The following is a 25,342-nucleotide window of genomic DNA, read 5'->3' as shown; positions in this document are numbered from 1 at the left end:
ACACATGCATGTTTCAAAGCAAGCAAGTATACACTTTACTGATCATAGAGTTTAGAAATACTTGCCTTCAAACCGAATGGCTGTCCAGGACGTTTGAGCAGGACTTTGTGCTGTTTGCCCGTGGTTTTCTGAGCTCTCTGAATGGTTCCTCTTTTGGTATCAGACCAGTAGACCTTATCATTGAATACAGACACAGAGAACGGACTGGGAGTCTCCATCAGCTGCAAGATCTGCAAAATAATGGAAGATGGAGGGGGGAAATTCTGTTTTTAAAAGATGCTGGATCATATCTTCAACTCATCTTGTCTTTCATTGAGGACCCATGTCTATCCAGTGGTGGACAGTGCGTACACTTCAAGTATCCGTTTATCAGACCATTTTTATTTGGGGAAATTGTTACTTTTATTTCATTACATTTCAAAGCATATTATACTTTTTACTACATCATTCCTCGTTTTGAACTGAATAAAATCTCCACTCCCTGAGACCAATGAACCTGTTGAATTGGTTCACAAATCACACTGAACGACTCACTCGCAAATACGACTGATCCGATTACAGCTGTTTTTGAATGAACTATTAAGATTCAACGATCCAGTCAGAAGGAGCCAAGACATGGAATATTGTCGGATGCAGCTGATGGCGTGAAGAGTTACTAATGTCAAGTTTTAGTATTGATTATTGTAAATGAAAATCATATTTAGGTTATGACTTGAAATGCATAAATGTGGATACGTCTGCATTTCTCATCATCTGTAGCGGTATCAAATAACTAGAATGTTTGCATAACATTCCTCAATGTTAAAATGTTAATGCATTTTGCCCCATGTGACGCGTGTACATTGTATATAGAGTCGCCACATTTACATAAATTATTTTCCCCTCAATTTTAAAATACTACTGTATATGGTATATTTAACTTAATTGCACACTAAAATGATCAGCAACTTCAACTACTTTTACTGAAGTGAAATTGAAAAGGAGTATGTATACCTGAGTAAAAGTATAGATGCCCTAATGAAATATTACTTGAGTTGTGTACTTCATCCACCACTGTATCTAACAGACTAACACATGGACTGATGGACAGGAATGTTGATCCAGAAACAAGGTATGCAACTAAACACATTCAAGTACTAGCAAAACATGTTAGAAGCTATTGTAGTATTTTGCCTAATACATTTTGTGAAATGCTAGTTCTCAAATGGCCTGGTGGACATCCACTACCTTAATATCTCCTCCATCAATATTGGCTGATCCTATACACTTGAGTTTCTCATCCGTCCAGTAGATTCGGTGATGAATGGAGTCCACAGTCAGACTGACCGGCCACCGGAGAGAGTGACTGACCAGCACACGTCTGTCTGAGCCGTCCATTCCTGCTCTTTCTATCCGAGCCTCGTCCCCCGTTTCTGACCAGAACATTATTCTGAAAGGATGACAAATATCAGGGTCAGCTTACATTAGACATTCAAAATCAGTGGTTCTCAAATATGAATAAATGTAATTACACCAAGTTTTTATTTTTATTTTATTTTTTTGAAATGCATGTTAACATGTTTATAAAAAATATTTTACAATTTACAACAGAATGTCTTGTTGTCTCAAAATGTGTTTGGTGAAAAAAATTATTTGCCAACCAATAATGTGTAATTATTCTAACCCTTTCTGTGGCAGGAGAGCGATGGAGCGAAGCTGCCCGAGATCTTCACCCAGGATCATCACACGATCTGTGGTTTTGGCAGCATCATTTTCCAGTCCCACTGCATTGATCTGGCCGTTGACACTGTCGGCCCAGTAGAGGTTCCTCGCCACCCAGTCCACTGCCAGACTGTCTGCATTTATACCTGACACATAAAGATAAACACTTACATTCCCAATTCTGCGATGTCAAAAACATGAATACTTTAACACATTTAAACCTATTGTGTGTTTCTGCAACATGACCTGTCGAGTCAGGTCAGGCATTAGAATAAATGTCAGAATTTAATGCCTCTCATTTTAGTTCAAATTATGTACCAAATTAAGATCTAAATTATGACATTTGTGCAAATAACCTTGACTAACACTATAAGTGGATTTAAAGGGACAAAAAGGTACATAATGTAGATGGCTCCTTTATTTTATTGCATCTCACCTTTAACTGTTATTTTGGTATTATTTATGTACTATTATAGTATTTATTCATATTTTGTAATTTTTAGGTTTTACATTTCTATTTAGCTTTAATTTATTTTATTTTAGTATTTCAACTTCATGTTTGTCTTTTTTTTTTTTTACGTGTGAGTTTTCCCATCTAATACTTAATTTTATTTCAGCTTTATTTCAGTTACCAAATAATAACAACTGACCTTTAATGATGGTTCCTTTGCTCTTCTGATCCAGTGACAGCCATTTTATGTTGTCAGTGTTGAGGTTGATCCAATACACTTTCTGCTGCTGCCAATCATAGTCGAGCGACAGGACAAAGCGCTTCTCTGATGAGAGGAGAACGTCCAGACTGGAGCTCCTCAGACCCAGCAGAAAGACCTCGGACTGCACAGACACCAGCAGGTACGGCTCACCTGAGACAAGGGCAAAATTTAACTTGTGTAAAGAAAGGTGAATAAACATACTTCGGGGTGCATGAGTGTCAAAGTTTGTCTGATTAATACATGTGGGAAAGGCTACTAACATTGACTATGTTCAGAACAGCATTCTACCATATGGGTACAACAGTTAAAGGCACACCTTAAGGAAAATGTGCTTTTCATTACTTCCATAGTATAGTTTCAGAATTTTGTTGTTGTCATTTTGTGTTGAACACTGGAGCAACACATTTGGTGGGTTATGAATACATTTTTTTTTTTAGAGTTATTTTACACAATATTTGTTCAAAACAAATCAAGTCAGCAAAGTTTGAACTGTTTTCTGTTTATTTTGATTATGTTCAATAAATATACGGTCATTAAAATGTTAATTTTATAAATACAGGATGAAATGTCTTCAAAAAGTAAAGATTCTAAAGGCTTTGAAGATCAAAAATGAAATGTTTAACCTCTTAAAGCTAAATAGCTTTATTTTTTTTAGATAACTGAATGGCACTATTCAATTAAATTTGCATGCAATTAGGACATGTAAAAATGTAGTACTGTTAAACAGTACGGTTTAAAATATTAGTTGCATAATGCTTACGGTCTTACACATTAAAAACTAAATATTGTGTATGCTGCTCAGTATGCATGCCATTCCAAACGTAAGCCTATACTGGTTTACAACCACCTCCCCCAAAAAATGCATTGTAAATTTTTGCTCATAATATATACCTGTGATTTTGCAGCTGTGACCGTCAGGTTCCAGAACATAACCTTGACTGCAGAAGCACACAAATGAACCCTGAGTGTTGTTACAGTAGTGTGAACAGAAGTCTGGACGGTCCACACACTCATCCACATCAACACACACCAGACCATCATCTACAGGCTTGTAGCCGATCCTGCACCAACAGCTCTATAGGAAGAAAATAAAAACAGTGGAAGGACGCCAACTGGTCAAAATTGATGAAATGCTTTTAATTTAAGCCTTTTAGATTTATTGGGTCACGCGGAGTACAATGAGTTCTGTTTTTGTAAGATCAGCCATATTATCTTTCTGCTTTTTAAATTTCATTGAAACTTTCCAACCTAAATTTAGGTTATATGATCTTTGCAACACCTAAAAGTTATTTCAATATGCATTTTATTTATGTACAGTACTGTGCAAAAGTCTTAGGCATGTTAATATGTTAATAGGTTTCTTCAAGCATCTTGGAGACGTTCCCGCAGTTCTTCTGGATTTAGTTTGTCTCAGTTTTTTCTGTTTCTTCATGTAATCACAGACGGACTCGATGATGGTGAGATCAGATCATACCGGCTGTCGTCAGACTCCTTGTGCATACACAAATCTCACTGGATTATTACAATTAATGGCAAAAAGAATGTTTGGAAATGTAAACTGATATTTCCTACTGACACACTACAGCAAAATATATAAATGACTGACTTAAAACCAGTGGGGGGAGTATCAACATGCCTAAGACTTTTGCACAGTACTGTATAAATATATATTCCTATTTGTATAATGTATTAACAAATTAGACTGTCGTCAATGGTTGTAAAAATTATTTAATCTACTTTAGAACCTAAAGGTTCCTAAACCTGTCAACACTACTTTTTTAAATCACGTTATTTTTATGTCATTTTTATTTTATTCAGCAAGCATGCATTTAATAGATCAAAAGTGACAGTAAATACATTAATAATGTTCAAAATTAATTTTCTAATTAATGGTTATTTTTAACTTTATATTCAACGAATCCTGAATAAATGTATCATGGTTTCAAAGAAAATTCAGCTTTGCCATAACAGGAATAACATTTTAAAATATTAAATATTAAAATAGAAAACTGTTATTTTTAATATCAATTGTGACAATATTTCATAATATGACTTTTTTTTTACTTTATTTTTGATCAAATAAATGCAGCCTTGGTGAGCATAAGAGACTTCAAAAACCTTATCGACCCCAAAACTTTTGAACTGTAGTGCATGTCAATATTATTAGTCAAACTTTATGAGGCTGGTAGATTTTAATATTAAAAAGTGTAATTTTACAACATTAGAACAGAAAGAGGAATACCGTCCCTGTAGGTGTGCTGTGACAGTCCTGAGCACACTTTGACTGTTTAGAGCATTTATCTTTCTGGCAGCTGCCGCCCTCATCAGAACCATCCAGACAGTTAGTAACTCCGTTACAGAGCTGAGACGGGTCCACACACTCCGAACTACCACACTGGAACAGATGAGGAGGACAGGACACACTCGGACCTGTTAAAACACAGACATTAATGCAGATCAAGTCAAGTACTGATTTGTCGACAAACTTGGTGAAACCATTACAGTTAGTTTATCAATAGATAGAATCCCATTGAAATGGTTTTAATTTTATGTAAAATTTGGAAATTGTCCCATGGTGTGACTGTCCCAAAACTGTGAAATACAGGAAAGTATCAAAATGAAAACAATGTGGACAGAAATGCGATTTACATATACACACACATATATATATATATATATATATATATCCAGATTTTTTTTTTTTACTGCCGTTTCCGCAAAAATATTAATAAGCATAACAATCAACATTGATAATCAGCAGCAAAAGCAAATCAGCATATTATAATGATTTCTGAAGGATCATGTGACTGAAGACTGGAGTAATGATGCTAAAAACAGGAGTAAATTACATTTAATATATTAAAATGTAACCATATTGTGAAATATAAAATAACTTTGCTTTTACTGTATTTTTGATCAAATAAAATGCAGCCAGATACTTTTCAAAAACATTATAAAAATCTTACCCATCACAAACTTTTGAATGGTAGAGTACATTTCCTTAATTTTAGTCTATTCAATCATCTCATAACTTATTCCTGAGAAGTGACTCACAAAATCCATTTCTAAATGACCCTTGCAACCTATTTTACTTCTGTAATATGGCATATTTCAGAGTCAATTTTATCAATTGGGGATTGTTAAAAGTATCTCTATAACAGGAGGTTGGAGAACGGTTGTTCACAATTAGAACAGGAATGTGTACACTTGAAAAAAAAGAAGAATTTTTTTTTGCTGCTTGTTCAAATTGCTTAATTAAAATGAGCTTAAGCAACACAACTGCTATACATTTTGTCCTAACTTAAAGGTATAGCGGAGGATCTTTCCAAATTTTAGATAAGACCCGCCCTCTCCACTTTTTGAAAAGTTTGATTGATTCACCAGAATGATTGACAATTAGGAGGACCAATAGTTTAGACTACCCACCAGGAAGTAAAACATCCTCCGCTATACCTTTAATTGTGTTCAATCTGCTTAAATATGATGAAATCTGATGAAAAATTAAGTTTACTTAATCCGTTTGTGTTGGATTACATGAATGATTTGTGTTGTGAATGATTGCATTAACTGAAACTGGGCGGTGCTTGTTAGTTCCCAGCATGCTTTGCATATGGTTGAATTAAGAGAATAAATGTTCAAATTAAGTGTTATTTTTTGAGAAAATGAGAAGACTTGATAGTGTGTAATTGTGTTTAATGTTCAATTACAATTATTATTCTAAGAATTATTAGAACCATTTAAATTACAATGGGTTACCATTGTAGAGAAGAGTGGAGCATTTTGTTAGGTTGTGGACTGATTCTAAGAGTTTCACCTACTTTGGCTGTAGGAGCATGTAAATCTTAACATTAATGATGATAATATGTGCTAGTGCTAACTAATAGCCAACTATAGTCTATCAATTAATTTGTGTGTCATTAAAATAAATGAAATCTTAATTGATAAATGAATGAATATATGAATATCTGATTCATGTCAGGGGAGACTACTTAAATGGGTCGCTTAAAATGACTAAGTTAATTTAAGTTACATGAACAAATTATGTTTGCTTAACGTAACCCAGTTTTGTGGAACCTGTTGACAAAGTTAAAGCCAACATATGTTTTTTTTTAGTGTATTGAATTAAACAGGGTCAATTGTGATTTCATGTTGACTAATTTCTAATGTTTAAAGTATTTGGAAATTCTCTTGCATTGGGGTCAAAGTTGGGTTCAGCCTGTTTCAGTTAGATAAAACTGTAGAAACTCACAACCAGATTCATCGCTTCCATCCCTACAGTCTTCAGAGCGGTCACAGCGCCAGGCTTGTGGAATACACTGTGTGTTAGAGGAGCACGGCCACTGGAACTCCCCGCACTGCACTGGAGACTCCTTACAGTTCTGTCCCACATGGGAAAGTCAGTCAAATGGGTTTAGAACAACCAAATTAATCATGTTCCTTTAATAATGTGTTTTTGGTCATTTAACGCACACCTTCTCATCTGTGCCATCCTTGCAGTCCATCTCTCCGTCACACATCCACTCGTCCAGCAGACACTCCTGGCTCTTCGGACAGCGGCGTTTCGTGCTGCACGGCGGAGGTTTAGAGCAGTCCTCCTCGTCAGAATGATCTCTGCAGTCCGGGTGTCCGTCGCAACGCATACCGACCGACAAGCACTGACCGCTGCTGCACTGCCACTCCGCACTGCTGCAACTCTCCTCACCTACAGGACACGGGATGTAAAACGTGCTTTTAAGTCAATGGGAGAAAAAAAAATACTTTTTTCAGACTGTCTGTCTGTCATGGTGTGTTATTGTCACGATCTGGTCCACAAAGGATGACGATGAGAAGGGTATCTCTTCAAATAGTAGAGTAACCTTTACGGAGTAGTCAAGTAACCTTGTGTACTTGAACACAAACACCAGACAAAGAGTGGAGAGAACTGAAGGTCTTTAATACACAGGCAAAAGAACTCAACACAGAACAGGTGTGCTATCATTAGAAACACAATGAGTAACCATGACAACTAATAAATGGCGCCAAACCTGGGAACAAAGACAAGCAAACTAAACGTCCATAATGAAATAATGAAAATATTTTAATTATAAAGAAAATAATGGGATTTTTACTTCCGTGACCATGCTTTATTGTAAAGCTGATCTCAGACTTGCAGAAACCATGCATAATGGAGCAGTGTTATTTTAGCATCTTATTTTTATATTATTAATTTACTTTAGTAAATATTAATATTTTGAATTTGTTTTAATTTATGTTTTTTAATTTACTTTAGTAATATTATGTGCTTGTCAATTTTATGAGATTTTTTTAAATTAATTTTATTTTCAGTTTTACTTTATTTTTATTATATTTTCAGTTTGTTTAGTTTAAACATTTTATTTTAGTTAGTTGCTAAGGCACATTTCGAATTTAGAAATGTTCATCTAAAATGTATATTTAGGCTGTTTCATTTAGCTTTATTGTATTTATTAACATTTTGAATTAGCTTTAAGTTTTATATTTTCAGTTTTAACTTTAAGTTTTAGTAATTTGCTTTTGTCATCGTCCTATTTTTTTATTTTATTATATATTCAGTTTTAGTTTAAACATTTTATTTCCGTTAGTTGCTAAGGCAATATTTCTAATTTAAATTTTTTAATTTAGCTTTATTTCAATGAGGGAAAAATTGTCAATTGTATTAGTTAACACTGCAATGGACAAAAAAGTAATCTTATGTTTCTATTCACAACCAAAGTTGCTTCCCTCAAGAAAGAGTGAATTTAAACTCCTACCACAGCTGGCCTCATCGCTGCCGTCCGCACAGTCTGCGTCTCCGTCACAGATGAAGGATTCTGGGATGCATCGGGTTTCGTCACAACGATGAGCACAACCCTCCTTAAAGCAGTCGACTTCATCCGAGCGATCCTGACACTGAGCCACACCGTCACACTTCTGCCGTTGCTCAATGCACTTCTTCCCATGAGCACACTGAAACTGACCTGAGGACAGATGGACGGAATATTAACAAGTTAACACTGAAGCAGGAATTGAGGACATTTTCTCAACATGTAAAAGTGCCTAAATGCAAGTATTGCTACTGTATGTGGTTTCCTCACCAGATTCACACTGCACAGGGCACTCGTCTTCATCAGACCCGTCCTTACAGTCAACCTCGCCGTCACACACATGATTAAACAGCACACAGTCCGTCCCGTCTCTACATGGCTTAGAGCCGATAGAACAGCGCAGAGGTCCTTTAGTTGCAGGAGCGTTTGAGACTTCATCCTCCGCTGACTTTTCTTCATTCTCAGTGTTGTCTTCATCATATTCATTAGGGTTAACATCTAAGACAAGAGGAAACAATTCTGACTTTCTTGCATTTGGGAAAAAATCTGAATGGCAAGTTATAAAATCGGAATCGCAAGTTATAAAATCCTAAATGTGAGAGACTCGCAATTACCAATTTTTTTTTAAACGCGCAGCATTATTCAATGTTTTGACGTTATTTCCACTGAAACAGGAAGACAGGGCGGGATATATCGAACAGCTCCTCCCCTTTTTTATAATAGCCAATGGCGCTTCGTTTATAGCACAGTTTGGCTAGAGCCGTTGAGTTCGGCAAAGCCGCAGTTTCCTCGTAATCTCCTCCATATCGCTCTTAAATACAGCATACTGTGCAGATTAAAATGGGTCCGATATGTTGTGTAGTCTAATCCGACTCGCTCATAATATCCACTCTATGGTATCATGTCTCTGGACCAGAGCTCACTGTGTGCTCTGAAGACCGGAGTTGACAGAACATTTATACCAAGCGTTGTGAGCCCGCTGAACCTCATCTAAATCAGGTTGGATTCCTATCTGGTAAAATTATAAACAAATACTTAACATGCGCTCTAGTATGATAGTCAACAACAAAAGTGTACTTCTTTAAAGCATGAAAAAGATTAAAACAATAAGTACAACTTTTAACGTGACATTACAAAGAGCACTTTTTGTAAAGTCATGAAAGTGTACTCCAAGTACACTTAAGTGATCTTTTCATTAATATATTATCTGCAAGAAGTTTTTTATTTCAGAAATATACTCATATTGAGTTTGCACTTGTAGTGTAGGCTACTTCAATTAAGTTTTCCCAAAGTGTTACATTAAAATAAGTTATATCCATTGAGATTAATTGCCACTCTCCGAATTAAGTATGCGATGTAATGACATCATTTGACAAAAATATGCTACTTTTGAAAATGTTTGTTGCATACGGTTTCACTACCATTTTATAATAGTATGCCATAATCAGTATAGGCTCCATTCTGAGCCCATCATTGATCCAAGCAGATTTTACACTTCCTCTAGCATAGCTAGAATCCAGTAATGCGTTTAAACAAAACTCCTACCACAGCTGGCCTCATCGCTGCCGTCCGCACAGTCTGCGTCTCCGTCACAGATGAAGGATTCTGGGATGCATCGGGTTTCGTCACAACGATGAGCGCATCCCTCCTTAAAGCAGTCGACTTCATCCGAGCGATCCTGACACTGAGCCACACCGTCACACTTCTGCCGTTGCTCAATGCACTTCTTCCCATGAGCACACTGAAACTGACCTGAGGACAGATGGAATTATTACAGCATTCTTAGAAGCCTGCTATAAATAGTGTGATACATTAATCAGGTGGCCAGTGTTGGATGTAATGCATTGCCAAGTAATTAATTGCTGTAATTTAATTACTTTTCCCTTGAAAAAGTAAAGTAAGGGATCTCTTAATTTTCTGTAATTTAATTAGTTACATCTGATGTAATTGCATTGAATACTTGGACTATAGAACAATTATATCTATATGAATCTAAAAAGTGGTTATCAGACATTAACCAATTAATATGAGCACCAAGGCCAGAAATTATAATAAATTCAGCATTTCAGTTTTGTTTTACTTTATAATTGAGATAGTATTATAGTTATTTATGTGTTCGGTTTTCATTTTTACTTAAAGTTTTAGTAATTTTGTGGTTCAGTTCTCATTTTTATTAGTTTTTGGTATTTAAAAGAAGCTTTTTTTTCTAGCTTCTATTTTAGTTTTATTTTAGTATATCAAGTTCAACTAAATGAAAATGAGAAATGTTGCCTTTGCAACTATAGTTGACATGTTTAAGTAATTTTATGTTAAATAACACCAGCTCCATATTGAATTGCTCTTTTAAAAACACATATAGCTGATTAGAGATCCACCAGTACTAAATTTCTCCTCCAATACAGATATAGGCCTAGCAGATTATCCGGAATGATATCTGCTGATACGGATAGTTTGATTTTCTTAAAGGGTCGGTTGATTATGATTTCACTTTTTTAACTTTAGTTAGTGTGTAATGTTGCTGTTTGAGCATAAACATCTGCAAAGTTACAACGCTCAAAGTTCAAAGCAAAGGGAGATATTTGCTTGTAAAGAAATAGTTTAAGGACTACAACAAACGGCTGGTAGGGACTACACGACATTCCTCCCGGGTTAGTGACATTACCAACCCTAAAAAATACAAACCCCGCCCCCGGAACAGGATTTATAGATTATCAAGAGAGAATATGCTAATCAATGACTAGAAGAGAACTACACATAAGCTACATAAATTCATCAACTAACCATTCAGAAATGTCCTGTTGCTTCTACATGTTGTCACTTCTTTAGTCTCTCCATTGTCTGAGCCCGGTTTGAACAAAAGGCTAAACATTTTTTAAATTTTCAGTGCATGTCTGTGTGAGTGCAAGCTGTTGAGGCTCCGCCCTCTGTGCCGGGAGCAGCAGCTCATTTGCATTTAAAGGAGCAGACACAAAACTGTGCGTTTTTGCTCACCCTCAAAAATGTACAATTTTAACATGCTATATAAAAATATCTGTGTGGTATTTTGAGCTAAATCTTCACATACACACTCTGGGGACATCAAAGACTTATTTTACATCTTGTAAAAAGGGCATTATACCACCCCTTTAAAGAAAAAGAAAAACCTTCGTACTAATGCTGTAAACCCAGTCATTTGGTGCATTATAATATTAGAGGTTAAAATGTACAAGAGCCCAAACTATTATATTCAAATGCTATTTATTTTCAGATATAATAATTACACAAACTGAAATGTTTGAATAGCTACAACTCAGATGTGCAGTTTTCATTAATGCTCGTCTTCATGCCAGATTTAGACACACACAGCATGACTTGCAGTCTGACACGTTTTCCCACCCGCTTTTGATTGACAGGATATAATCGGCCCTGATAATCGGCTGTTTTTAAACAATAGACCAATGGCCGATAGAGAAAATGATTGCTTTTATTAGCCGATACAGATTACTGGCCACTACATTGGTGCATGCATCCCTAATATTGATGCATGTTGTTATAATTTATTAACCCTGTATTCTGGAAATCAATTTGGGAGTCAAGTATTAATAAAAATGTTTGTTACAAATGTATAAAAACGTACCCATGCTGCAGACAGATGCACATTCATCTTCATCAGAGCCATCAGCACAGTCGTTCTCACCATCACACACATGGCTGTAAAGAACACACTCTGATCCGTCCTTACAGGGTTTGAAGCCCAATCTGCAGTGCAGGGGAACATGTTCAGAAGCCTCTGCAGCCACAACACATTCAGCTAGAGCAGAGACAGCACAACATTAGATCTTCATTACTGGAATGCACTCATTTTACATTCTTTTTTATTTAAATCAACAAAAGAATTACAACAAACACTACCAAGATGTACAAGTACAATGTATAGGCCTACATCATGGTAGTGTTTTGTTGGGAAGAAATGTGCTTAACATTCTGGTGCTCTTCGAGTGGCGGTCAAAAATGAAATGCAGTAGTTATACATCCATTTATTCACTTTTTGACCATAGACCTGAAAAATGACATTTCCAACTTAACTGTCATAAATTTTGGATGCTTTGGAGCACAGACTTCAGTTTGGTCTCTTTTTAAAGGCGACACTTGGCAGATTATTGCTGAAGTGAAAAAAGTTTTTAAAAAAAGCAAACTTAAAAGGTATTGAATTTTACATTTGTTATGAAAAATGTCAAAAATACTATTTTCAAATTTTATATGAAATAAATATTGTCCAAAAAATATTGTATTCTAAAACTGCAAGGAAAATCAAAGCCATAAATCTAAACAAGTTGGGTTCCAAATTTGAGCTTGATCTAAAAAAAGAAAGAAAAATGCTTTCATTAAGATTGTTTAGCAAGTGCCAAAACCTTTACAAAGTTCCGTACCATTCCAATTAAGAAAAACAAATTGGTCAAAAATAACCAAAAAAAAAAAAAAAAAAAAAAAAGAATTATTTATATATAGACCTGGATATATTCTTGAAAGGCTTTCTGAGATTCACACTGGCAGCTTCAAAGGCTAACTTAAGATAGGCTACTATCATTCTGAAATAAGTTAACCTAACTAAAGCACGTAGCCTACCTATGAAACTGAAACGACTTAAAGTTAGAAGTGTTTGAAAATAAAGTGCTATATTCTGACAGGATAACGATAAATAGTCGTTTATAATTTAGTATGCAGTGACTTCATCGACACCTATGTGCTGCACCAGTTTCTCAATAGCTGAACGAGATCAATTAAAGGAGGAAAATATTAAAGTTGGCTAAAGTTAAATGTGAGACTTTCATCTGACCTGACCTCTCAGAAGCAGAAGCAGAAAGATCCCTGAAGCGACATTCAGGAGCACAGATAAACACATGACTTCACTGCAGGGAAAAGCGAGTCAAACCGACTCAGCTCGAGATCTGGAGCTTTATCGCGCGCGCAGCTGAGATCGATGCGGCTTTAATTGATCAGATGATTGACACATGAGTGATGATATCGGATTTAATAGGCTACTGAAAATACATTTAATAAACTGTGTAACTGAATTTATTTCTATAATATTTTTTTTATTAGAGTTTAGAATACTAAAACAATCATAACTAATATTAACAATTTATTATTATAATTATTATTAGCAATTATAATTGAAATTGGCATACAGTAATAACCAATACAATTAATATGGTAACTAAAATGTCATAATTTATTAAATTCCATAATTTAATTTATGCTATTATTACAGGCTGCTTCATAAGTTCATTCATTCGTATAATTTTCACTGGTATTCTTCAATTTGTGTTATTCAAATAACTCAATTATTTTAATTATTTACAATTATATAATTTCATTTAGTTCATAATTAATATAAAAGTAAAGTTCATCGTGTCAGGATGTTCACTTTGGCACCACAGTGATTTTGCAGTTGGCATTCCCAGACACTAGAGAGCGATAAAGCTCTCTTTCATAATCACGATAAAAAATGTCAACAGAAAGAAGAAACGCGCAACAATGTAGTAGCATGAAATTACTTTGAACTTTGAACACATCATAAACAGTTTCTCTTTACATGTTTTTGTAAAAGAATGTTAATGATGGACCGGAATATGGATAATTTTAGCACATTTATGGCTGTGGTGTCAGGTGTAACTTTGGTGTACCTCTTTCATTCAGTCTTTTACACTTCTCACATCTCCTTTAAAACTCGCACAGTCTTTGACTCCCGGAGACATTTGCCAGGTTCTGTTTACCTTATGACCAGATACCTTCACGAATCTCTCCGCAAAAAACGAGGAAAAATGTGGAAAAACAAAGACACAAATGACGAGCTTGTTTTCACTTTGATCAACTGCAGGTAAGTTGACTTAAAGACACTTTAATTGAATGTATTGATTTAAGCCTATGATTACTAAGTAATAATAATAATTATATATATATATATATATATATATATATATATATATATATATATACAGTACCAGTCAAAAGTTTGGAAACATTACTATTTTTAATGTTTTTGAAAGAAGTCTCTTATGCTCTTCAAGCCTGCAGTTAAAAAAACAAACAAACAAACAAACAAAAACAGTAATTTATTTTTGTGATGCAAAGCTGAATTTTCATCAGCAAGTACTCCAGTCTTTGGTGTCTTATGATCCTTCAGAAGTCATTCTAATATGATGATTTGATACTCAGTTATTATCAATGATGGAAACAGTTGTGCTGTTTAATATATTTTTTTGGAATACTTTTTTCAGGATTCATTGATGAGTAAAACGTTAAAAGCATTTATTCATAAAAACAGCATTTATTCAAAATAAAAAACATTTCTAACAATATAAATCGTTACCATCACCTTTTATCAATTTAACGCATCCTTGTTGAATTAAAGTACTAATTTCTTATAAAAAAAAAAAGTTATTGTTCCCAAACTTTTGAACGGTAGTGTATATTGTTACAAAAGATTTCTATTCTAAATAAATACAGTTCTTTTTAACTTTTTATTCATCAAATAATCCTGAAAAAAGTATCTCAGGTTATAAAAAAAATATTAAGCAGCACAACTGTTTCCAACATTGATCATAAATCATCATATTAGACTCATTTCTGAAGGATCATAAGACACCAAAGACTGGAGTACTTGCTGATGAAAATTCAGCTTTGCATCACAAAAATAAATTACATTTTAAAGTATATTAAAAAAGAGAACCATTATTTTAAATTGTAATAATATTTCATAATATTACTGTTTTTGTTTGTTTGTTTGTTTGTTTTTTTAACTGCAGGCTTGATGAGCATAAGAGACTGGTACTGTATATATATATATATATATATATCTCTTTTAAGTTATCAAACTATTATTTATATATTTTATATTATTTATATTTTCAGACTAAATTATTGTATTTTAATAAACATCTGTCAAGCATTTTATATGTCATAATGTTAAAAAGCTTAATGAAACTAAGTAAACAAACCTGTAATTGTTTGGTCATCTGTAGGTATGATGCTGTTTCTTTGAGGAGGTTCTGCAGTGTTTCGGGTTACGGTTGGGACTATCCTGACAGTGTCTTCAGAGATGTTCCCTTGTGCTATCCCGAGTCTCTCTTCACCAGACTGCTCACCATGATTGTGTGCTCAGAGAGATTCAATCTAAGCCCTTTGGGTAAGATTGTATTTTTCAGCATGTGGGTTGAGCACAACCCTTGCAAAAAAAAAAAAAAAAAAAAAAAAAAAAATTCTAGCATAATTTTGTTTCAAACAGGAATAATCTAAGAATCAAATATTATTCTAGTGCATATATTTGTCCCAGAATCTTCTTGTCCAGTGTGATTTTATTTATATTATATTTATATTTATTTATATTAAGATTTACAATACAAATTCTAATCATAATTCCATTAGAAATATATATATATATATATTTATTTATTTTACAACAAATCATTCAGTGTGTATGTCAGAGATAATGTACAGTCAGAAAAATAAACAGCCATTTGGAATAATTGACCTCAGAAAGTCTTCTGAATCCAATCTGAATCAGAGACTAGCTCTGTACTAATATATATCTGATAATAAATGTCAATAATCCAGATCAAATATTACAAATACATTTGTTTAATGTTCAAGGTTCTTAACCCGAGAAATGAGGATAAGCATGAATATCAGTGTGTTCATATGCATGACAATTAAATGGGTTTTTGTCATTTTTATTAGTTTTTGTTTTAATATAGTCTTTCTCCATTTTTATTTGAATTTGTAAGAAATGTAAAAAAAAAATACTTAAACTTATTTTTTTATATTTTATGTCCGTTAACGTTTCTTTTATTTCAAGTAATGAACATGTTTTAATTTGAGTTAACTCAGATTAGAATTACTACTATTTTCTGCAGGTTTGTTGAGTGTCTATGAGATCTTGAGTTCATATGCTTGACAATTAAATGTTTTTTTGTCATTTTTATTAGTTTTGTTTTAATATAGTCTTTATCCATTTTTATTTCAATTGTAGTTTTTTGTTAACTAAATGAGAAATGTAAAAAAAAAAAAACTTAAACTTATTGTTATTGTTATTTTTTTTTCAAGTAATGAAAATGTTTTTTATGGTTTTCATTTGAGTTAACTCCGATAAGAATTCCTTCTATTTCCTGCAGGTCTGTTGAGTGTCCGTGAGGTCTTGAGTCTGAGCGAGCCCGTGGATGAGCTGAAGAGAGGGACGTTCTCCCTGCAGGCCAGAGTGCTGGAGTACAGGACCGTTAGTACGGGAGTGGAGGTGGATCTCACTTTAACCGCATCCAGACATCAGCAGACCGTATGGACCACCACACTCACTCTACTTTCTCCAAACAATAAATTCAGGCCTGAGGCTCAGCCTGACTTAGAGATCATCACCCATGGTAAGGGACCCAATGACACACAACGGACTCATATCAGCGGGTGTGAAAAGCGTTTTACTCTACATGAGGGTGTTCGTCCTAATGCAGGACCCTTTCAGCTGGTGATGTATTTGTTTTTTCCCAGATCCTGTCTCAGAGAGATGTATCAGCCTGGCTGTTCCTTGGTCCAGCGGTGTGAGATGTGCCTGGGTGTTTGGTGACCTCTGCCCTCTGCATGTGTTTTCTTGGCTGGGGTTTACCCGTCCCTCCACGCACATGCTGTGGATGTTCTCCAGATGCATGGCAGAGATGGAGAAGCACAATGGTAAGTAATGTTTGGAGGGCTATTCACACCAGCAGTGGAATGGCATAAATGTCTTTGGAGGTCCATAGGAATACACTGCTTAAATGTATATTGACTTTCACTGCAAAATTTTGCATTGTGTAAATAGCCTATCTCAGACTTTTTATCTCTGATGTATTACTTTATTAAATTCATTTTATATACAATAAAAAAAAAATTGTGTTATTGTTAAACTCAGCTCCTAGAGGGCCACAGACAATATTATATAATTTATTAAGTATATACTATAATTAGATACTTGAATATTGTATTTATTATTACATTAAATTATTTATAATATATTATAGTATTCAAATATTAATATATAAATAATATATAAACAATATATTTAATGATAGTATATAATTATTAATTTATATTTTAAAATGATATATTATTATTATTTATTTTATATAAAATTAAATATAAAATATATATAAAAAATTAACAATATAATATATATAAAACATTTATTTTAATATATTTGTAAAATATTTTTATTTATTTATAATATATTAATAAATTGTGTGTGTGTGTGTGTGTGTGTGTATATATATATATAGATATATATATATATATATATATATATATATATATATTTATATATATATATATATATATATATATATATATAAATTTAATAGAGTAATAAATATTATATTATATAGTATTATTATATTTATAAATGTATATTCATAACCCTTTGCCCTTTTGCCCAACATTTATAATGTAGTTATTATAAAATGTATGATTTTTATTTTTTATATCTACTTTTATATTATATATAACAACTTTTCCCAATGTCGTTTCATCCTCGTTTTCTACACCTGTAGGAGTTGAAGTGGTGAGAGCTCCTCTGACCGTGTCAGTCCGTTACAAACAGCCTGTGTCTTTTCCGAGGAAATTCACCATCAGAGTCAGTGAAAACACTTCTGAAACCTCAAACACAGCATCATTTTCAATGGAGGACCACAGAACCAGGACACTGTACCTGTCCGGACAGATTAAACAACAGTCAAAGGAGAAGGCAGAGTGATGGTGATGTAACTCTTACAGAGTCAGAAGGGAGACTAAACACTTAAAGTCACCATTAAATGGAAGTAGCGACGTATATTTGTCCATGGGGAATTGATTGGATGGTTGTGGTTTGCTATTGGTCGATCTCATGTGAGTGACAGGTTGTCCCGCCCTCGCGCCAGTAAACACATCATCAGAGAAGAGAAGAGATGACGCTGCAAGAGGGAGGGGAAGTTATTTTGATTAAAGATTACGAGGGCACATTAATAATTTTTTTAATAAAAATAATGAAGTGCTCAGATAAATAATTTATAATAAATACCGCAATATTCCATATGAAATAAGAATTGTCAATTTTGATTTCATGGTGACTTTAACGGCAGGGGACTGTGTCGAACTGGTGGAATGCTGATTATTTCTAAAGGTTGGGAAAAAATCGTGGTTAGGTCAGATGGATCTCCATGTGGGATGGATCTCCTCCGTGCTTATGTTGCTGAGGTGTTTTTTTCCTGTTCCCACACTGTACTCCTCACAGGAGCATAGTCTGGGAGTTGCCTTTTTCTCCTCACCTCTCCTCATGTCATGCTGTATTTTCCTCAATCCCCTGTCTTCCTGTCCTGTCTACCCCCTTGTCATATTGTATGTATGTTTGTATGGACAGGTTGATGGCTAATTTTGCTGGTACTTGTGACTAAGTCACAATAAAGGCTACTACAAATATGAGATATATTAGATCTGATCCCGATCCCGATGCTCTGACTCCGTCTGACCAGTACAAATCCGCGTTATTATACCACAGCAAGAACAATAAAAAATGACTGCTTCACAACATCGTCCTGTGACGGTAAAAACCTTGAAATCTCTTTCTCAAGTAAACAAACATCCCTTCAAACCATGCAATCATAACATTAAACAACACTAGCATGCATTGCAACAGCAAGGAATTAAGTAAAATAAGGAATGTAAAATAAATAATTTTATATAAGTAATGTATATATATATGACATAAATTAATAACAATAAAATGACATCATCAAACGACAGCTACATAAATGACTAATGATTAAAAATAATGATAAATTAACAAAGAAAATAAAACAACACAGATGTATGGTTGCTCTCTTAAAATAACACACACAGGTTGCTATTAAAAATCCATATATCCTTCATCATATAGAACTAAATTATCTACTCTATTTGTTTGTGCAAAGAAACATGATAAATAGTACTATAAATAGAGTTATAAAAGTTGGATACAATAAATTAAAATAACTTACTTGAAGGGAATAAAATAAATTTGATAAATATTGCCTTTTAAATGTGATTTTATTCTATATTTTTTTTGTCTGAATTCAGCCTAATTTGTTTGCACTTCTCTAACAATATTGTATCAGTTGTAATCAGCGTCTGTATCAGTGGGGAGGAGTTGAGTGGAGGGCCGTTTCTCATGAATATTTCACTCTCTCCCTCTTTTCTTCTCTTTCCCCTTCCCTATGCTTACACACACACACACACACACACACACGTGTGTAAGTGCACCGTGTGTATTATTCATTAGTGTGTTTTCAGCGTATATGAGGAGGGGGTTTCTCACAGAAGCTCTTTTCTGAACAAGATACATATAGTATAACTTTTATATCTACATAACAATTCCTTTTCTCCAATTTCACTTTTTGATGATTTGTAGCGATTCTTAATTTGCAACATTGTAACTTGTTTTCAGACAAAATGATCTGATGTTGCTGTTGTTTACTTCGAACTTGATTACTTAGTAGGGTTTTAATAACCCTAGTCAGCATTGAAACACAATTAAGCTATTGATGGTGATTAATTAACTCATTTTTATAAATGCAATCTTATTTTCATTGGAATTTGGTGGATAGATGTATTTTTATACATGCAGCTGTACTTGTAAATGGCTGCGAAAATGATAATTTGTTGTGTATTTAGTGCTACACATTTAACATAATCGTAATTAGTTAGGAAATACCGAGTTATAATGATCAGTTTTTGATGCTAGTTGTGTTGTCTCTTTTTATTGTGCATTTAATATATTTAATTTTATGGGATAGATGCTTTAAAATATACATTTTACATTTTACATTACACAAATATGACATAATTTTTTTTTTTGGTGCAAATGACACATTTGCGAAAGAAATGTTTGGAAATCTAAAATATTTCCCACTAGCACACTAAATCAAAACATACAAATAACCATCATAAAGCAATTTAATGTATTATATAACTTAGGTGTGTGTGTAATATATACACGCACAGTATATAGTCTTAGACAAGATAAACTAATATCTGGTATAGTGAATTCTTGACTACTCATATGGCCTAATAGACATTATTAATTCATAAAGGCCTGATTCTGTCGTGTGTAATGTGCAGTCATGTGTAATCGGTGTGTTTGGAGCGGTGAGTGGAAAAGCTGCTGTGATCAAAGAAGAAAATAATGAAAGTGTAAGTTCAATATTGTCTAATAAGCTTTGGTAAGACTTCACTATCTTATTTCTAAGAGAAGTGGGATCTTTTCTGTAGTTTGTGCTGTATTGTTTGTGACTCTTGATATGCAGATGTGTCCGTTTTTGTGTTCCTCACGAGTGACGGCCGCGCCAGTCAGAATGTCTTTCTTCCTCTGAAAATGCCTTGAAGTCTCTTGGGAACTTTGAGTTATTTTTGCTGCTTTTAAAGGCATCGTGTCTGTATTCATCCTGTGGAGAGTGCCGGGGAAGAAACTGCCCACCTCCCATTTTCATTCCCTCGTCTACTCCAGTTTCTTCATGTTCTCTCAGTATCGTAATGTGTATCAGTGTGGTTGGCTGTTTTGCATTTCTTCTTTGTTTGCAACATCTGGAGCATTAACAGTGCTGTATCTGTGGATACTAAAAGTAAAGGCATGGATGTTGAGGTATTAGTGGAAGGGCAAAAGGTTAATTCCTTTGTGTTAATCCTGAATCTGTAGAGGGTTTATAGGAGATCTTATTTCTTTTTGTTTTCTTGACTGTCCAGATGTGACCTGTCTCTTGGACCAGCGCTCTCTGAGGTGTGTTAGGAAGAGCTTGCCATGGTCACCAAAGACAACGCTAACTCTGGTGAGTAGAGAAGGAGCTCAGGGCACTTTAAATGAACAGAAACTCAATGTTTATGTGATAGAAATATTTTCTCATTCAGATTTGTAAGATATAAGAAGTGGCTTAGATATACATACTCTACCTTTCAAACGTTTGAGGTCATTACAGTTTTATTCAGCAAGGATGCATTCAATTTTATATTCATCAAAGTATCCAGAAAAAAAAAAAGTGTCATGCTTTCCACAAAAATATGAAGCAGCACAACTGTTTTCAACATTGATAATGATAAGAAATGTTTATTGAGCAGCAAATCAACATGAATGATTTCTAAAGGATCATGTGACACTGAAGACTCACAGGAATGAATTACATTTGAAAATATATTTGAATAGAAATAAGGTATTTGAAATTGTAGTAATATCTCACAATTTTTAGACATATAATAAGATATAGATAACAATAAAATAAGACACTTCTTTCAAAAACATTACACAATCTTACCGACCTCAAATTATTGAAAGGAAGGATAGACAAACAGACAGATTGTAAATTCATGATAAATTCCATTATTAATAATAAATATTGGTAGATCAATTATATAAATTTGTATTAGTTCGCTAATCGTAATTTTTACTATTGCTGAGTTATTTGAGCTAACTACTAATACTAAGTATTAAGACAATAACTCAACATACTGTATTCTGAGTAACTCATCCCAGATATGAATGTTACCTCAAATTATGTGGCTTGTTAAGGAGAAGTGCTTCAACATATGATTTATGGGTGAAAAAATCTTTTAGACCTTTTAAAGGAGGGACTAACCATGTCTATAGATACCAGTATTATAGTTGTCATTTATAAATGATATGATTAATAAGTTATGATAACACGGTTTTTACATTGCGTTAACTCATCAAAATAAGTTACGCATTTTTCAACTTGTTTTTATAAGTTATACAAGATTCAACAAATTTTTCTTTAATGTAATTTAAGTTGAAAAGACTTAAACATTTAAGTTGAGCGACTTCATATTTTTTTTTTTTTTTACAGTAGATCAGAATTTCATGGAGACTCTTTTGGTCTTTTTTTGACTAAGTAACCACATAGCAACACATTAAAAATGACATCTTAGCAACGTCATAAGAACAATGCCCTGATATCGTAGCGGTGACTTTTGCATGTGCTAATGTATCTATAGCCATATGCATTCTCTTTTTCACTGTCCTAGGCTCTGTTGGAAAGACAACCTGTGTGAAGAAGCAAAAGTGTATGATGAACAATTCTCAAAAGGATGGGACGCTTTTCAGGGACCCACAGAAGACCATATTTGAACCCGAGCTGACCTTAGAGGTCACGGCTGATGATGGAAGGAAAACAAATTCGACAGAGGTCGCAGTGAACGGTGTTATAGAAGCGAATGAACAGACATGTAATGTATGGAGCGTTTCCAATATCCAAAATCTGAAAGAGATGCAGTATCTGCACCACGAGGCGGAGGACAGTCTAATCGACGCGTCACTGGACATTGACAAGTCGTCTCTCATGGGTTTCATCGACTCCAGTAACCTGGAGAGCTCAGAGGATGTTCAGACCGTTCCGTGCATCCAGGTGGACGTGAAAATGGATGTGGTGCTGATTGATGAGGATGATGATGATATGTCCCTAAGGGAGAGGACTGTGACGGACATGTCCACTACGGACGGGAACGCGGCCGAGCTTGTGTGTGGGCGTCTCCAGTCAATCTCCTCTGACTCCTCCCACTCTTTGTGTGATGGGCGGAGTCAAGAGCAAGGCTCGACCATGGAGACTCCTAATGAGGAGCAGGAGCAGGAGCTGCCCAAAAAACACACACGCCCATGCTGCCTCTGTGTTATAATATGATCAAAAAGGGCCTAAAAAGGGCAGATATTATACACATTTTGAGCAATTTTTTTTTCTTAAATGTAATTTTATAATGTTAAGGCCTGTTCATATCAAGGACGCTAAAGATGACTATAACGTCAGCTTTATTAGACAATATCATTTTGTTTATTAAAAGCACGCACTGCAGTTTTGTCGTCTGCCACTTTAAATGCTTGAGAGCTTTAAAGAAGGATGGATTCTGATTGGCTGTCAACATTTGTTTCGTTCATTAGCTGGAAAAAAAATTATTCTGAAAGTGATTCCAACTATATAATTCCTCTGTTGTTATTGTTATAGTTGTGGTGTGGAATATGTGCTAATATTTTACATTTCGATTTTTAATGAACGACTTTATTGTTATGGTTATTTTCCTTGGTGTGAACGGGCCTTTAGTCGAGGTTTCTTGCACCCAAAATTATAATTAAGTTTTTCATGACCATTTTTAACTCTCTCTCTCTCTGACACAAGTTTATTTGTTGTTTTAAAGTCATTAAATGACTTTCGTAACCTATTTTACTCCCATAATGTGACATGTTTCCTAGTGAAAGAAGAAGAAAAAAAGGTAGGGAAAGACTCTACTCATCAGAGAAGATGAAGCATGACAAGTGGAAGTCTTTTACTTCAGAAGAGAAAGAAAAATCCTGTTTTCCATGATATGCCTCCTGAAGGTGTAAATGTGTTTCTGCATGAGCACAATTGCTGTGAGGATCTAGTTTTAAAAGGTTTTGAAAGCTGGTGCTGCCAGACAGAGCTAATTTAAACCTAACCCGATGATTTCTTTTGGCTGCTTTTCCCGTGCTTCTGTCACAATAGTGTTTGTGTGAATTATACATTTTGTATGTGTTTGTCTTTTATCGTAGTTGCACCGTAACCCTGGGCTTGTGAAATATTCAGTGCTGATCTGAGTTTGTAAGAGGTCAGAGAGCACCGCTGGAAATGTGCAGGTAACCATCAACTGCACTGAGAGAACAATCAAACGCAGATATCTCCAGCTTTGCAAGCTACATTTTGTTCGATCAGTGATCAAAATGTGTCAGAAGACTGTTCAAAACGCAATGTGAGTACGCTCTGATATAAATTTATAAATTATAAACATGATTATTGCTACGGCATAAAAAAAATTGGGGTTGGTAAGATTTTTTTATATTGTTTTTGAAGGAAGTCTTTTATGCTCACAAGGCTGTGTTTATTTGATCAAAAATACAGTACAACCGTAATATCGTGAAATATTATTACAATTTGAAATAACTGTTTTCTATTTGAATACATTTTAAAACATAATTTATTCATGAGATGCCAGATGCCATTACTCCAGTGTCACATGATCCTTCAGAAATCATTCTTTAAATGCTGATTTGCTGCTCAAGAAACATTTCTTCTTATTATTAGCAATGTTGAACACAGTTGCACTGCTTAATATTTTTGTGGAAACTGTGACTTTTTCCGGATTCGATCGTGAATAGAAAGTTGAAAATAGCAGCATTTATATGAACTACAAATCTTTTGTCAAATTAGAAATGTCTTTAGTGAAACTTCTCATTAATTTAATGCATCCTTGCTGAATAAAAGCATAAATTTATTTTAAAGACAAAAAAAAAAAAAAAAACCTTACCGACTCCAAACTTTTAAACGGTAGTGTAGATATAAAAAATTATTCTACAATGTTAAAATGGCAGAGACATTTAAAGGTAGTTTTAATTTTGTTACCAGTATATACAGACCCTTTCCCAAAAATTAGAATATCATGGAAAAGTTTATTTATTTCCATAATTTCATTCAAAACATTAAACTTCCATAGATTATAGATTCAGGGCCCACAACTTAAACGATTTCAAGTATTTAGTTGTTTAATTGTACATAATTTGGGCTTCCAGCTCATAAAACCCACGAAAACAGGATTTCAAAATGTTTTGAATATTACATGAAATCACACCGTAATCACACAGTGATACCATGGTCATTGAACCAGGTTTTGGTTCTTTTGGCAGTGTGCGCAGGTGCAAATCCTGCTGGAAAATGAAGTCAGCATCTCCATAAAGCTTGTCTGCTGAAGGAAGCATGAAGTGCTCTGGAAATGTCCTGGTAGAGACGGCTGTGTTGAGTAGACAACAGTGGACCAACACCAGCCGATGACATGGCTCCCCAAACCAACACAGACTGTGGAAACTTCACACTGGACTTCAAGCATCTTGGATTGTGTGCCTCTCCATTCTTCCTCCAGACTCTGGGGCCTTGGTTTCCAAATGATATGCAAAATTTGCTCTCATCAGAAAAGAGGACTTTGGTCCACTGTGCTTTATTAAATCCAGAGTCAACGCAGCCGTCTACCAGGACATTTTCAGAGCACTTCATGCTTCCTTCATTTTCCAGCAGGATTTGCACCTGCCCA

At 34.4% G+C, this 25,342-nt stretch overlaps 3 protein-coding genes across 3 annotated transcripts; 2 read left to right on the top strand and 1 right to left on the bottom strand.

The window, feature by feature from the left end:
• Window positions 1–9: 9 nt before the first annotated feature.
• On the bottom strand, window positions 10–13,167 carry lrp13 (low-density lipoprotein receptor related-protein 13). Its single transcript, XM_082171079.1, has 13 exons — window positions 13,058–13,167; window positions 11,853–12,026; window positions 9,782–9,988; window positions 8,507–8,734; window positions 8,183–8,389; window positions 6,887–7,116; window positions 6,664–6,793; window positions 4,657–4,844; window positions 3,306–3,489; window positions 2,352–2,564; window positions 1,664–1,847; window positions 1,228–1,429; window positions 10–230 (listed from the first exon to the last, which is right to left on the bottom strand). Exons 1-13 carry the CDS (start codon window positions 13,116–13,118, stop codon window positions 36–38), a joined length of 2,403 nt encoding a protein of 800 aa, XP_082027205.1. The 5' UTR covers window positions 13,119–13,167; the 3' UTR covers window positions 10–35.
• A 539-nt stretch (window positions 13,168–13,706) lies between these two features.
• On the top strand, window positions 13,707–18,280 carry LOC309499728 (uncharacterized protein). Its single transcript, XM_082171150.1, has 5 exons — window positions 13,707–14,096; window positions 15,241–15,404; window positions 16,390–16,632; window positions 16,757–16,936; window positions 17,788–18,280. Exons 1-5 carry the CDS (start codon window positions 13,828–13,830, stop codon window positions 17,988–17,990), a joined length of 1,059 nt encoding a protein of 352 aa, XP_082027276.1. The 5' UTR covers window positions 13,707–13,827; the 3' UTR covers window positions 17,991–18,280.
• LOC309499736 (uncharacterized protein) lies at window positions 17,854–24,176 on the top strand. The gene is made up of 3 exons (XM_082171175.1): window positions 17,854–17,992; window positions 20,990–21,072; window positions 22,280–24,176. Exons 2-3 carry the CDS (start codon window positions 21,045–21,047, stop codon window positions 22,930–22,932), a joined length of 681 nt encoding a protein of 226 aa, XP_082027301.1. The 5' UTR covers window positions 17,854–17,992; window positions 20,990–21,044; the 3' UTR covers window positions 22,933–24,176.
• Window positions 24,177–25,342: the final 1,166 nt, after the last annotated feature.

Source organism: Leuciscus leuciscus (genome assembly GCF_965113295.1).
Source record: "Leuciscus leuciscus genome assembly, chromosome: 5".
Taxonomy (NCBI): domain Eukaryota; kingdom Metazoa; phylum Chordata; class Actinopteri; order Cypriniformes; family Leuciscidae; genus Leuciscus; species Leuciscus leuciscus.
Note: the sequence above shows the minus strand (reverse complement) of the source record. Positions and strands in the feature narration are given on the sequence as shown.

What these genes read in the sequence shown, in the direction of transcription:
- lrp13 (XM_082171079.1), bottom strand. Translation starts at nt 13,118, where the DNA reads ATGTGTTTATCTGTGCTCCTGAATGTCGCTTCAGGGATCTTTCTGCTT. An exon ending in CAGCGATGAGGCCAGCTGTG is followed by an intron (nt 7,117 to 8,182) that starts GTAGGAGTTTAA and finishes CGTGTCCTGTAG; the next exon opens with GTGAGGAGAGTTGCAGCAGT. An exon ending in TGGAAGCGATGAATCTGGTT is followed by an intron (nt 4,845 to 6,663) that starts GTGAGTTTCTAC and finishes GTGTTTTAACAG; the next exon opens with GTCCGAGTGTGTCCTGTCCT.
- LOC309499736 (XM_082171175.1), top strand. Translation starts at nt 21,045, where the DNA reads ATGGTCACCAAAGACAACGCTAACTCTG. An exon ending in CAAAGACAACGCTAACTCTG is followed by an intron (nt 21,073 to 22,279) that starts GTGAGTAGAGAA and finishes TCACTGTCCTAG; the next exon opens with GCTCTGTTGGAAAGACAACC.
- LOC309499728 (XM_082171150.1), top strand. Translation starts at nt 13,828, where the DNA reads ATGTTAATGATGGACCGGAATATGGATAATTTTAGCACATTTATGGCT. An exon ending in TTCACTTTGATCAACTGCAG is followed by an intron (nt 14,097 to 15,240) that starts GTAAGTTGACTT and finishes GGTCATCTGTAG; the next exon opens with GTATGATGCTGTTTCTTTGA. An exon ending in AGAGATGGAGAAGCACAATG is followed by an intron (nt 16,937 to 17,787) that starts GTAAGTAATGTT and finishes CTACACCTGTAG; the next exon opens with GAGTTGAAGTGGTGAGAGCT.